Here is a 12,535-nt window from a genome sequence, read left to right as displayed (position 1 = left end):
CAAAACATTCAACATTTCATCATAGCATGCTCTTTACATAAACATCTTCATGAAACAGTTTAGAACAATAACATCTTTAAAACGTTGTAACTGCAGTTACCTTTTTCCTTGATTGAGCACGATGCAATGGAGTGTTGAGCGGTGTCGTATTAACCCACGTATGTCTAGTGAATCAAACTAGACTTGGCTTTTTAGAATAAGGTTTCTAGTGCCAGAGCAAACGAACTGCTCTGATACCACTCTGTCACAGCCCACTATCCCAATGACGGGTTAACCGGGGTTATGACTTGGGGTGAACAATAAGAAACGGAAATTAAAGGGGATTTACTAAGTAACCAACATTAATAACAAACTAGTGGTATATATATATAACCACTTGGGTAATTCACAAATGAGTCTGCCATAACGACTAGACCCCAACTGAAAGTTAATTAAAATGAAGTAGTAATAAGTTCAAGTAGAAATGATAAATAAGTCAGAGTGTTTGCAGCGAAAAAAACGTGTGAGTTATGCATATGGAGATGCATACTCAAGGTTTCATTACATAAACATCAAAAGGGAAATCCGCTCAACACCGATCCATTCCATCGCCTGCTCAACCTGCACATTTAGAAATACATGCAGGGCTGAGTATAAAAATACTCAGTGACATAAGCCGAAAATACAACATGCATACATATATAAATTGAACTGCCAACAGTAACACACAGGGGTTTTCTTGAATGACCTGCGCTTACTAAAACATTTCATTCATTTTCATAAAGGTGGATGCGCATCCCATTTTCAGTCTATATGATCCATATCTGTCCTTTCTGTCACGCGCCGGGAAGGAGGCCTCCTTACCACGGACGCCAAGACCGGTCGCAAGCGACTCGCGGTCTCCATGAGTGTACACGTTAACCCTAGCTAGCGACCTTTGTCTAGCATAGGATCCCAATTGGATTTCCTTTAAAGTTGGCGAACCAACACAGATAGGATACATATAAAAACATAAACATTTTTGGCAGTCAATCATTTCATAAACATTTCATTTCATTTCATGAACATTTCATTTTCATTTCATAAGAGTCATTTATCATTTGGGCATAATAATAAACTGAAATTAACAGTTAAAATCATCTCATGCATATATTCGTATAAGAGGCCTACGACACGCAGGGGATCTCTATATACGTATAGTAAAAGTAATGCCCACCTCAATTGTTCTTAAAGCTGGCGTGGAGTCGTTTCTTCTTCGGCTTCACTTTCTGTCGCCCGGACCTTCATTGATGAAGAGTCGATAAGTTCGTGAAGAAATTGTCATAAGACAAAGTCTAATTCTACGTGCCTAGGGTATCTTTTAATGTTTTAGGGTTCCAGCATCCATAATTCGTTACATTAAAGACAGTCAAAAATCAATCATACCTCGTCTAATCTCATTCAAACACATAGGCAACACAAACACATAAGGCACATAAGAATCACAATCAAACATCATCAAAACATGCTCTATTTTTACACTGACTCAATTTCAAAATTTAATCTGTTCTGACTCCGACATCTCCTGGACTCGAGACTCGTACCGAAAGAAAGATATTCGAGTCTAGTTTCATATAAAAAAAAGTAGAGTCGAAAACTCCAAGTGGTTTGAGAGATATGACGTTTTTACCACGATCTACCATGTTCGGCAGTTTTGAACAATCGAAAACTTGGATTTTTGAAAAATAGTAAACGTTGTCAAAATGGGCTCAACTTTGGTGGATATCTAGCTAACACAATAAGGTTAATATCATAAACATTTGGAAAGCTAGATCACACAGGAAGCTACTGAAATGAATGACGCTTTCCTCTGTTCTCTGAAATTCTCGGTAGTAATGTGCAGTTTAGGTTTTGCATTTTAAAGAAGTATCAAACGAAGTTGGAATGGCTTGAAATTTTACCAGGGTACTCACGACTCATGTAGGGACTTGCTATAAAATTTTCAAAGCTATTAGACATCGACAAACCGTCGATCACAGTAGGTCAGTAGGCCTACGAAATTCATATTTATAAGTCCTTAAAAAAATAATTTATATAAATCAAGAAATAAGAGTTTAATCCCAAAAATATTCATTAAAAGTCCATCATAATTTAAATAAAAGAACGGACCTCATTTAAAATAAATAGTCCCAAACTCGTTACGCACATATACTAAATCTTTCATGAAACATCCTTTAAAATAAACTTTGATACATAGAAAATAATTCAACAACTTGAGCTCTTAAGAGGTTGTTTTGCAATAGACATCAAATCTGCCTCGGATCTCCAAATGAGGCTCCAAAAGACATTCTGGAAACTAGACATTTCAAGGATCATTCTCCAATTTGAATCGAATGAAAAAAAATTCAAACGAGCAAGATATGCCCTCTCAAAGATGGGTATTTAACAAGCAAAAATCTGAAAATTTCAGATTTCCAGATTACAACCAAGTCAGTGGGCTTTCTTTAAAAATTCATATCTCCCTTTACAAAACTCCACTGGGAACCCCAAGGGTCAATCTGGAAACTAGGGAGAGATCATAACACTCTACAGTTGGATTTACTCCAAGAACATTCATGGTTTAGAAGATATGACTGTCTAAAGTTCAGTGCACAAAAAGAGTTCAAGTTTGGCAGATTTAGAACATAAATCGGAAAAACCACTGTAGGCTTCACCAAAAATTCTAAAACTGAACAAGTAAGTTCCCAACATGTCAGTGAATATTCAGTAGAAAGATAGGCTTGAGAATCAAAGATTTAAGTCGGCCTTTGCCACCTCAAAGTCGTAGGTTTGTAAAATCTACTAGATGGTACAAGGAATAAGAACTAGATTTCAAGAATTTATACCGGTTGTTTCCCTTACTCAAAAATGGTGAGACCGATGTCAAAAGAAAGCTACGGGAGTCTAGAGTGACATATTCAAGTTTCAAAGGTTTTCACCGATTGAAACTTTACTTATGGCCTCCCAAAGATTGTTTACCAAAAATGTATCGCCAGAGGAACGGATGTTACCCGGGAAACGGGTCGCGCTAGAGAAATGACGATTTCTCTGCTATCGCCAGAGGAATGGGTTGCCAGCGGAATGGCGATTTCTCTGGTATCGCCAGATGAACGGTGATTTCTCTGGCATCTTGATTCCGCTGTAATGGACTTTTGCTTGGCTGCTCTGACTATTGACTCATCTGGTGATGACTTCGCTACACTGGCTTCTTGATTTCGCTGACTCCAGAGAAATGATGATTTCTCTGACTCCAGAGAAATGGTGATTTCTTTGGCGTTTGATTCCTCTGCACTTATGATTCCAGCAGCGAAGTGATTTCTCTGGCACTTCCTCGCTCGCTTCGATTCCTCTAACACTTCCTCACTCGCTTCGATTCCTCTGGCGCTTCCTCACTCGCTTTGACTCTGGGGAATTTCTCTGGCTTCCCATTTCTCTGCTCTGGCAAGCGAGGCTTTGCTTCTCTTACATGCCAGAGTATTCACAAAAACACGATTCTTAGCCCAAACTCTCCAACATTTGCACTCTTCATCTTGAAAACCTAAATCTCCTACAAGGCATAAAATACACCATAAAACGCACCAGTTTCCAGAAGATTTAACTTAAAATATGCACATGCAAACCCCTAAAAATAGAGTAAACTAAGCATAAATCACCATTCCCCAACATTTAGCCTTTTGCTTGTCCTCAAGCAAAATCTATATGAATCCTTGGAAGAGATTGATTTCAACAATGTTCATTCCCATTCAAACATTCACAAAGTCAATTCAAAACTTTACCATCAACACACATCTCTTGATCATGCAAGTAACTCAAAGTTTATGAAGCAACAAAAGAGTAATGCAAGTAATTCGATCAGACCCAATTCTCCGCTAGAAGTGAATTGTCTAATGTGATCGCCTTTATAATCAATATCACCAATTTTCACACTTTGTGTGCTTTGAGATTTCGACAGTTGAGCCATAATTCATGAAATAAAACCATTTGGATGTAATCTAAAGCCTTTTCACGTGGTTTCCCATGCTCATAGTTAGACTAGAGGAGCAGAGACTCAATCACATTTCAGAACAGGCCAGATGTTTCAGAGCTGGCAATTTTTTAGAGTTGGCAATTCGTCCAACAATTTAACAGATTAGATACGATCGTAGGCAATCACAATGACAACACTCCTTCTAGCATCTACCGGATAAATCATGTTTTACTAACTTACAAAAGTGTTGCAACAAAACTCATAATTCTTTGCACAAACAAGAAACATATATCAAAAATAAAACAAGAATAACCTCCATTCATTCACAGACCCAAAATGTACATTGAAAACCATCTTCTCTTCCACAAATTCATAAAATTAGCCAGATTCGAGACCAAAAACTAAGCGTAGAAAAATCAATTTCGCCCAATTTTGAAAAATATAAGCAACAAAACACCCCCCCACACTTAAAACATGCCATGTCCTGAGGGCATAAAAGAAATACGAAGAGTGTAGAAAACGTCCCTAATTATCGGCAAAGAAAAGCTGAACCATCGTGAGAGGCGGTGAAAATGTGGGTTTGCGGCCTTGGGCAGAGTAAAGAGTGGCCGCGCTGGACAGATGCAGCGAAGAAAATGGCTGCGCTGGACATGTGCAGCGTGGAAAAGTGCAGCGAAGAAAATGGTTGTGCTGGATAGGTGCAGCGAGGAGAGTGGCTGCGTTGGAACATGAAGACCACCAGAAATCTGGCATAGAAACACCTGCCCCAAACTAAACAAAGAAATAAAAAGAAACAAAACTACACTAAAAGAAAGAAAAACAAAACAAAGAAAAACAGTTGGGTTACCTCCCAACAAGTGCTTAATTTAACGTCTAGAGGTCGACGATACCTTCAATCACGGATCGACGAAGTTGACCACTTCCACGTCGCGGTCCAACTTTGCTTTGAAGTATGGTTTGAGGCGGTGGCCATTAACAGTGAAAGTAGACCCATTCGACGCAAACAACTCATAGGTCCCATTCCAATTGCTCTTGTGAACCACGTAAGGACCTCTCCATCTGGACTGCAGCTTGCCAGGGTATAGTCGGAGCTTAGAATCATACAAGAGTACCTCATGTCCCGGCTTGAATTCCTTTGTGCGGATGTTCAAATCATGGAACTTCTTCGCCCTTTCCTTGTAGATACGAGAACTCTCGTAAGCTTCATTCCTCCACTCATCCAACTCCGTCAGCATATCTCGCCTTATATGACCGGCCTCCTTGAACTCCAAATTGATTCTCCTCGTCGCCCAATATGCCTTGTGCTCAATCTCAACAGGTAAATGACAGGATTTGCCAAAAATAACTTGATAGGGAGACATACCAATCGGAGTTTTGTAGGCAGTGCGATACGCCCAAAGAGCATCATCTAAGTGCTTTGCCCAATCTTTCTTATTGGCGACGCTCTTCTCCAAGATCTGCTTGATCTCTCAATTTGCCAACTCTGCCTGCCCATTAGCTTGAGGATGATATGGAGTCGTCACCTTGTGCTTTACTCCATACTTCGCCAACACACTTGCTAGTAACTTGTTGTTGAAGTGCGACCCCCCATCACTAAGCAACGCTCTCGGTGCTCGGAACCGAGTCAAAATATTCTTTTGTGAGAATTTAATGACTACCTTTGAATCATTAGTGGTAGTTGGGATCGCCTCCACCCATCGAGACACATACTCCACAGCAAGCAATATATAGGAAAAATCATATGAAGGAGGGAAAGGACCCATGAAATCAATTCCCCAAACATCAAATAGCTCTACCTCGACAATGATGTTTTGCGGCATCTCATCCCGCTTGGTAATGTTTCCCATGCGCTGGCATCGATCACAAGACTTCACGAAAGCATGGCAATCTGCAAAAATTGAGGGCCAATAGAATCCACTATAATTTACTTTCATGCCAGTGCGGTTGGCAGCAAAGTGACCTCCAGTAGGCGAGCTATGGCACTCCTCTATGATCTTCGGCCATTCATGCTCTCTAACACATCGTCGAATGAAGCCATCGGCGCACCTCCGGTATAGGTAAGGATCCTCCCAATAATAAAACTTGACATCATGGAGGAACTTCTTCTTTTGATAGTGGTTCAACCCCTCGGGAAGAGCTCCAATAACCAAGTAATTGCTATACTTTGCATACCAAGGATCCTTAAATAGCACTGCCCAAATCTGCTCATCGGGAAAAGACTCATTGATGGCCATCTTCGGATCATCTCCTTCGATCGGATTCTCCAATCTAGACAAGTGGTCAGCTACCACATTCTCACATCCCTTTCGATCTCGGATCTCCATATCAAACTCTTGCAGCAATAAGATCCAACGAATCAAGCGGGGCTTGGAGTCCTTCTTTGTGAACAAGTAGCGGATGGCGGCATGATCAGTGTAGACAATTGAATGAGTTCCAATCAAATAAGAACGGAACTTATCAAAAGCATACACCACAGCTAGCAGCTCCTTCTCCGTGCCCATACTTATTAGGTTTCCTTGTTTGCTTCCTTATTTATTCTTGTGCGGGGCATAGGTTCTAACTTAAGGGGGTTGTGGTGGATAGAGTAGTTGTTGGCCTAGAATGACCCTAAATGGTTGTGCTTGACCCGGTTGATTCGATCTTCACATCCCTCCTTGTTGCCTCGCTTGGAAATCTTTAGCAAAATGGCCCTTCTGACCATATTTAAAACATGTATTACTATCATCCAAACATATATCATAATATGACTTGGAAAACTTCGGCCATGGAGGTACCCCAGGCTGGGCCTACTTATCCTTAGCAGGTCCTATGTTTGTTTGATGTCCTTGTCCTTGCCTTTGGGCACTATGTTTCCTACCAAGGCCTCTTGCCATTTCGACTATCATAGTAGTCTTGCCTTCGTCCTTGATCATTTGCTTCCTGAGTTGAGTTTGGGTCGAGCAAATCTCGGGCCTACTACCTCGGCGTCCAGAGCTTGGCTGAACAATTCAGAGTTCATAAACTCAGTATAATTGTCGAGTACCTTAGGCCGGAGTGAAACTTGTCTATCATCTTTTCTTCTATGTCCACCTACTGTGGGGCCTAACGGACATGCTGCAGAAAATATGGTCATACTTGGTCATATCCCATCTTGTTTTGCTTTGGATTAAACACTTCTTTTCCTTTCCTCTTATAACGGCTATTAGAAATATAATTGTCATATACCCCCGTCTGAAAATCTTCTAAGACAAGTCTGACAGCTCTTCTTGAGTCATCGCTTTTCTTTTGGCCTTCAACCAAAATCTGCAAATTCAGTCAATTGGAATGCAACACAGAAAGTCGTTCATGTACGCAAACTCTATATTACGGTCTCAATTTGGATTCTGAATTTCTATCATAATGAGTGGTCGATAATATTCATAGGACAAAGACTAATCTCAACTAATTTAAACACAATGAGAGACAACTATACAAAGCTATAGTTTGGGTGGTATACTAGGTCAGTAGACTAATACTTCTTAGTCTTATCGATAAAGGGAATCTACTATGACAACTCACGAGTTGCAAGGCTCAAAATCAACACAACATCAAAGCAAGGTGTTGTAGAAATTGTTCAAGAGATTCAAAAGAATGACCAGAGGGTATGAAATGATTAACTACAAGGTCGAACAAAATGACCTCGAGTAAGAACCCGTCTGGCTTTTCAACCGAAAGTTGAAACATATAGGTTTTCAACCCAAAAGACGTCTACTGAGATTTGGATCATGTGGACTGGCCAGGTCCAACATCATCACTTCCCAGTCACACGGGAAACATTGTCCCGAACTTGAGAAGTCGTGGACATACTATACATAACGAAACTTGAGTTCGTAGTGGCAGCTTAAAGCTCAAACTTAAGGTTCTAGTCCTATTGAACTAGACTCTTATTCCCCAAGGTCTACATACAGACAGTCGAACCATATTTTCTTATATAACTTGTAGTCCCAAAGACATGGGCAACAGTCCAAAGGCGTGTATACTGAGCTATAACAATTCTTATGTCGTCGTCAAAAGCTATACTAAAATCCCGATATGCCCGGGTAGTCTCTGCTGGGTCAAACGCGGAGCTTTCCTAACTATCGGAATATGCCTGGACGTAACCCTCTTTAATAGATAAGGGAAAGTGTGAGTCTTCTTATACGTAAGTAGACGTAAAACTCTTAAATGTACAAGGTAATGAACATACTATGCATAACAAAACATAAGTTTTATTAAGACAACTAAACTTATTTTAAGGTCTTCTATTCTAGTGGACTCGGATCCCATTTCCCATGTATGTCACAAATATATATATAACCCGCAGACAATCAAATCACGCCCTTTTTTTATAATCTATCGTGTAACATAAGTCGATTCGATGTTCCATCGTGTGTAAACATTCGAACGTAGAGACTTATGCTTAAACCCTTGATGCAATGTTTGCCTTGAATTCATCTTGTATCATCATTCCGTGCTTTTCCTTCAACGCGTACATGTCTTTTCATTCCTCTTTGTAATTCAAAAGAACCATTGTTTTCTTGTGGAAGCTGAAATGCTCTAAGTTCTCTATCATTCTTCTAAATCATCACTTCAAGAATCTAGATTGTAGAGATATCCTACTAATCCAGCAGTCTATGTTCTTTTAGAATCGTGATCATGCAACTTATAGCAATCTATGTTTTCTGGGGAAAGCATGTGTCAATTCTCTATCATTCTTCTTATTATATCATCATAACTGCAATGATATGCCATGAAAGGCAAAACATTCAACATTTCATCATAGCATGCTCTTTACATAAACATCTTCATGAAACAGTTTAGAACAATAACATCTTTAAAACGTTGTAACTGCAGTTACCTTTTTCCTTGATTGAGCACGATGCAATGGAGTGTTGAGCGGTGTCGTATTAACCCACGTATGTCTAGTGAATCAAACTAGACTTGGCTTTTTAGAATAAGGTTTCTAGTGCCAGAGCAAACGAACTGCTCTGATACCACTCTGTCACAGCCCACTATCCCAATGACGGGTTAACCGGGGTTATGACTTGGGGTGAACAATAAGAAACGGAAATTAAAGGGGATTTACTAAGTAACCAACATTAATAACAAACTAGTGGTATATATATATAACCACTTGGGTAATTCACAAATGAGTCTGCCATAACGACTAGACCCCAACTGAAAGTTAATTAAAATGAAGTAGTAATAAGTTCAAGTAGAAATGATAAATAAGTCAGAGTGTTTGCAGCGAAAAAAACGTGTGAGTTATGCATATGAAGATGCATACTCAAGGTTTCATTACATAAACATCAAAAGGGAAATCCGCTCAACACCGATCCATTCCATCGCCTGCTCAACCTGCACATTTAGAAATACATGCAGGGCTGAGTATAAAAATACTCAGTGACATAAGCCGAAAATACAACATGCATACATATATAAATTGAACTGCCAACAGTAACACACAGGGGTTTTCTTGAATGACCTGCGCTTACTAAAACATTTCATTCATTTTCATAAAGGTGGATGCGCATCCCATTTTCAGTCTATATGATCCATATCTGTCCTTTCTGTCACGCGCCGGGAAGGAGGCCTCCTTACCACGGACGCCAAGACCGGTCGCAAGCGACTCGCGGTCTCCATGAGTGTACACGTTAACCCTAGCTAGCGACCTTTGTCTAGCATAGGATCCCAATTGGATTTCCTTTAAAGTTGGCGAACCAACACAGATAGGATACATATAAAAACATAAACATTTTTGGCAGTCAATCATTTCATAAACATTTCATTTCATTTCATGAACATTTCATTTTCATTTCATAAGAGTCATTTATCATTTGGGCATAATAATAAACTGAAATTAACAGTTAAAATCATCTCATGCATATATTCGTATAAGAGGCCTACGACACGCAGGGGATCTCTATATACGTATAGTAAAAGTAATGCCCACCTCAATTGTTCTTAAAGCTGGCGTGGAGTCGTTTCTTCTTCGGCTTCACTTTCTGTCGCCCGGACCTTCATTGATGAAGAGTCGATAAGTTCGTGAAGAAATTGTCATAAGACAAAGTCTAATTCTACGTGCCTAGGGTATCTTTTAATGTTTTAGGGTTCCAGCATCCATAATTCGTTACATTAAAGACAGTCAAAAATCAATCATACCTCGTCTAATCTCATTCAAACACATAGGCAACACAAACACATAAGGCACATAAGAATCACAATCAAACATCATCAAAACATGCTCTATTTTTACACTGACTCAATTTCAAAATTTAATCTGTTCTGACTCCGACATCTCCTGGACTCGAGACTCGTACCGAAAGAAAGATATTCGAGTCTAGTTTCATATAAAAAAAAGTAGAGTCGAAAACTCCAAGTGGTTTGAGAGATATGACGTTTTTACCACGATCTACCATGTTCGGCAGTTTTGAACAATCGAAAACTTGGATTTTTGAAAAATAGTAAACGTTGTCAAACTGGGCTCAACTTTGGTGGATATCTAGCTAACACAATAAGGTTAATACCATAAAAATTTGGAAAGCTAGATCACACAGGAAGCTACTGAAATGAATGACGCTTTCCTCTGTTCTCTGAAATTCTCGGTAGTAATGTGCAGTTTAGGTTTTGCATTTTAAAGAAGTATCAAACGAAGTTGGAATGGCTTGAAATTTTACCAGGGTACTCACGACTCATGTAGGGACTTGCTATAAAATTTTCAAAGCTATTAGACATCGACAAACCGTCGATCACAGTAGGTCAGTAGGCCTACGAAATTCATATTTATAAGTCCTTAAAAAAATAATTTATATAAATCAAGAAATAAGAGTTTAATCCCAAAAATATTCATTAAAAGTCCATCATAATTTAAATAAAAGAACGGACCTCATTTAAAATAAATAGTCCCAAACTCGTTACGCACATATACTAAATCTTTCATGAAACATCCTTTAAAATAAACTTTGATACATAGAAAATAATTCAACAACTTGAGCTCTTAAGAGGTTGTTTTGCAATAGACATCAAATCTGCCTCGGATCTCCAAATGAGGCTCCAAAAGACATTCTGGAAACTAGACATTTCAAGGATCATTCTCCAATTTGAATCGAATGAAAAAAAATTCAAACGAGCAAGATATGCCCTCTCAAAGATGGGTATTTAACAAGCAAAAATCTGAAAATTTCAGATTTCCAGATTACAACCAAGTCAGTGGGCTTTCTTTAAAAATTCATATCTCCCTTTACAAAACTCCACTGGGAACCCAAAGGGTCAATCTGGAAACTAGGGAGAGATCATAACACTCTACAGTTGGATTTACTCCAAGAACATTCATGGTTTAGAAGATATGACTGTCTAAAGTTCAGTGCACAAAAAGAGTTCAAGTTTGGCAGATTTAGAACATAAATCGGAAAAACCACTTAAGGCTTCACCAAAAATTCTAAAACTGAACAATTAAGTTCCCAACATGTCAGTGAATATTCAGTAGAAAGATAGGCTTGAGAATCAAAGATTTAAGTCGGCCTTTGCCACCTCAAAGTCGTAGGTTTGTAAAATCTACTAGATGGTACAAGGAATAAGAACTAGATTTCAAGAATTTATACCGGTTGTTTCCCTTACTCAAAAATGGTGAGACCGATGTCAAACGAAAGCTACGGGAGTCTAGTGTGACATATTCAAGTTTCAAAGGTTTTCACCGATTGAAACTTTACTTATGGCCTCCCAAAGATTGTTTACCAAAAATGTATTCCAGATGGGCAGTGATGTTTACAAATTCATAAATAAATCATAAGAGCTCCAAACCTTCGGAAATTTTACCAAAGTATAGAAAACATATGAAAGATGATACACAAGTAATTTGGGAATTTTTGGGAACCGTTTGGATGGCTGGAATCGCCTTGCAAAACACTGCCGAGCAGTGTGCTTATGGAAGATTCGCTGCCTTACCTCATGCACGGTTTTTCACCCAATAAACTCTACCAAAATAATCATCCAAAATCATAAAACATATCCTCACATAATATAGCACACAAATGTGTAAAAATCCATGGCCATAAAGCATTTTCAGTTGAGAAAAAGCAAAGAAAAACTCACCCTCGAAGCACAACCTTCACTCTATAGTTTTCCCACACTCTCCCTTGCTTTGCTACTTCTCTTGGGGCTTCAAAGGCTTCTATGGAGTGTGATAATGGTGGGAGAAAAGTTGTGAGAGTGGGAGAAAGAATGTAGTGGTGGGGGAAAAGGAGTAGTGTGGTGGAGAGGTAGGAGTAGTGGTAGGGAAAAAGATTAGTGGTAGGGAAAAGAAATATTAGTGGTAGGGAAAAGATAGTGGTAGGAAAAATATTAGTGGAGGATAATGGGGTGTTACATTAAGTAAATATAAAAATGTGGTGTAGTAATAACCCATGTGTAAGAAAAAATATATGTAAGACTAATCATCAATTAATAAAATGCTAGAGCATAAAACTCTTGTGATCAAAATTAGAATAAATAGCACTAACATTAGTGCACTCTCTCAATTTATAAATACATCATAGGAAAGTAATTTCAGAAAAATATTGATGGAAAATTTTTATA

At 38.9% G+C, this 12,535-nt stretch overlaps 1 protein-coding gene and 2 long non-coding RNA genes across 3 annotated transcripts; all 3 read right to left on the bottom strand.

Annotated features, from left to right (window-relative positions):
- Positions 1-309: 309 nt before the first annotated feature.
- Positions 310-1,502, bottom strand: LOC131013953 (uncharacterized). The gene is made up of 2 exons (XR_009097921.1): positions 1,196-1,502; positions 310-600 (listed from the first exon to the last, which is right to left on the bottom strand). It is a non-coding gene; the product is annotated as an uncharacterized LOC131013953 (long non-coding RNA).
- A 3,358-nt stretch (positions 1,503-4,860) lies between these two features.
- Positions 4,861-5,199, bottom strand: LOC131018596 (uncharacterized). Its single transcript, XM_057947308.1, has one exon. The coding sequence runs from the start codon at positions 5,197-5,199 to the stop codon at positions 4,861-4,863; it is 339 nt and encodes a 112-aa protein (XP_057803291.1).
- Positions 5,200-9,060: 3,861 nt separating this feature from the next.
- Positions 9,061-12,255, bottom strand: LOC131013952 (uncharacterized). The gene is made up of 3 exons (XR_009097920.1): positions 12,053-12,255; positions 9,915-9,979; positions 9,061-9,319 (listed from the first exon to the last, which is right to left on the bottom strand). It is a non-coding gene; the product is annotated as an uncharacterized LOC131013952 (long non-coding RNA).
- Positions 12,256-12,535: the final 280 nt, after the last annotated feature.

The sequence above is a fragment of the Salvia miltiorrhiza genome, chromosome 3 (genome assembly GCF_028751815.1).
Source record: "Salvia miltiorrhiza cultivar Shanhuang (shh) chromosome 3, IMPLAD_Smil_shh, whole genome shotgun sequence".
Taxonomy (NCBI): Eukaryota; Viridiplantae; Streptophyta; class Magnoliopsida; order Lamiales; family Lamiaceae; genus Salvia; species Salvia miltiorrhiza.
The sequence above is the reverse complement of the archived record's forward strand: the minus strand, read 5'-3'. Positions and strand labels throughout refer to the sequence as shown.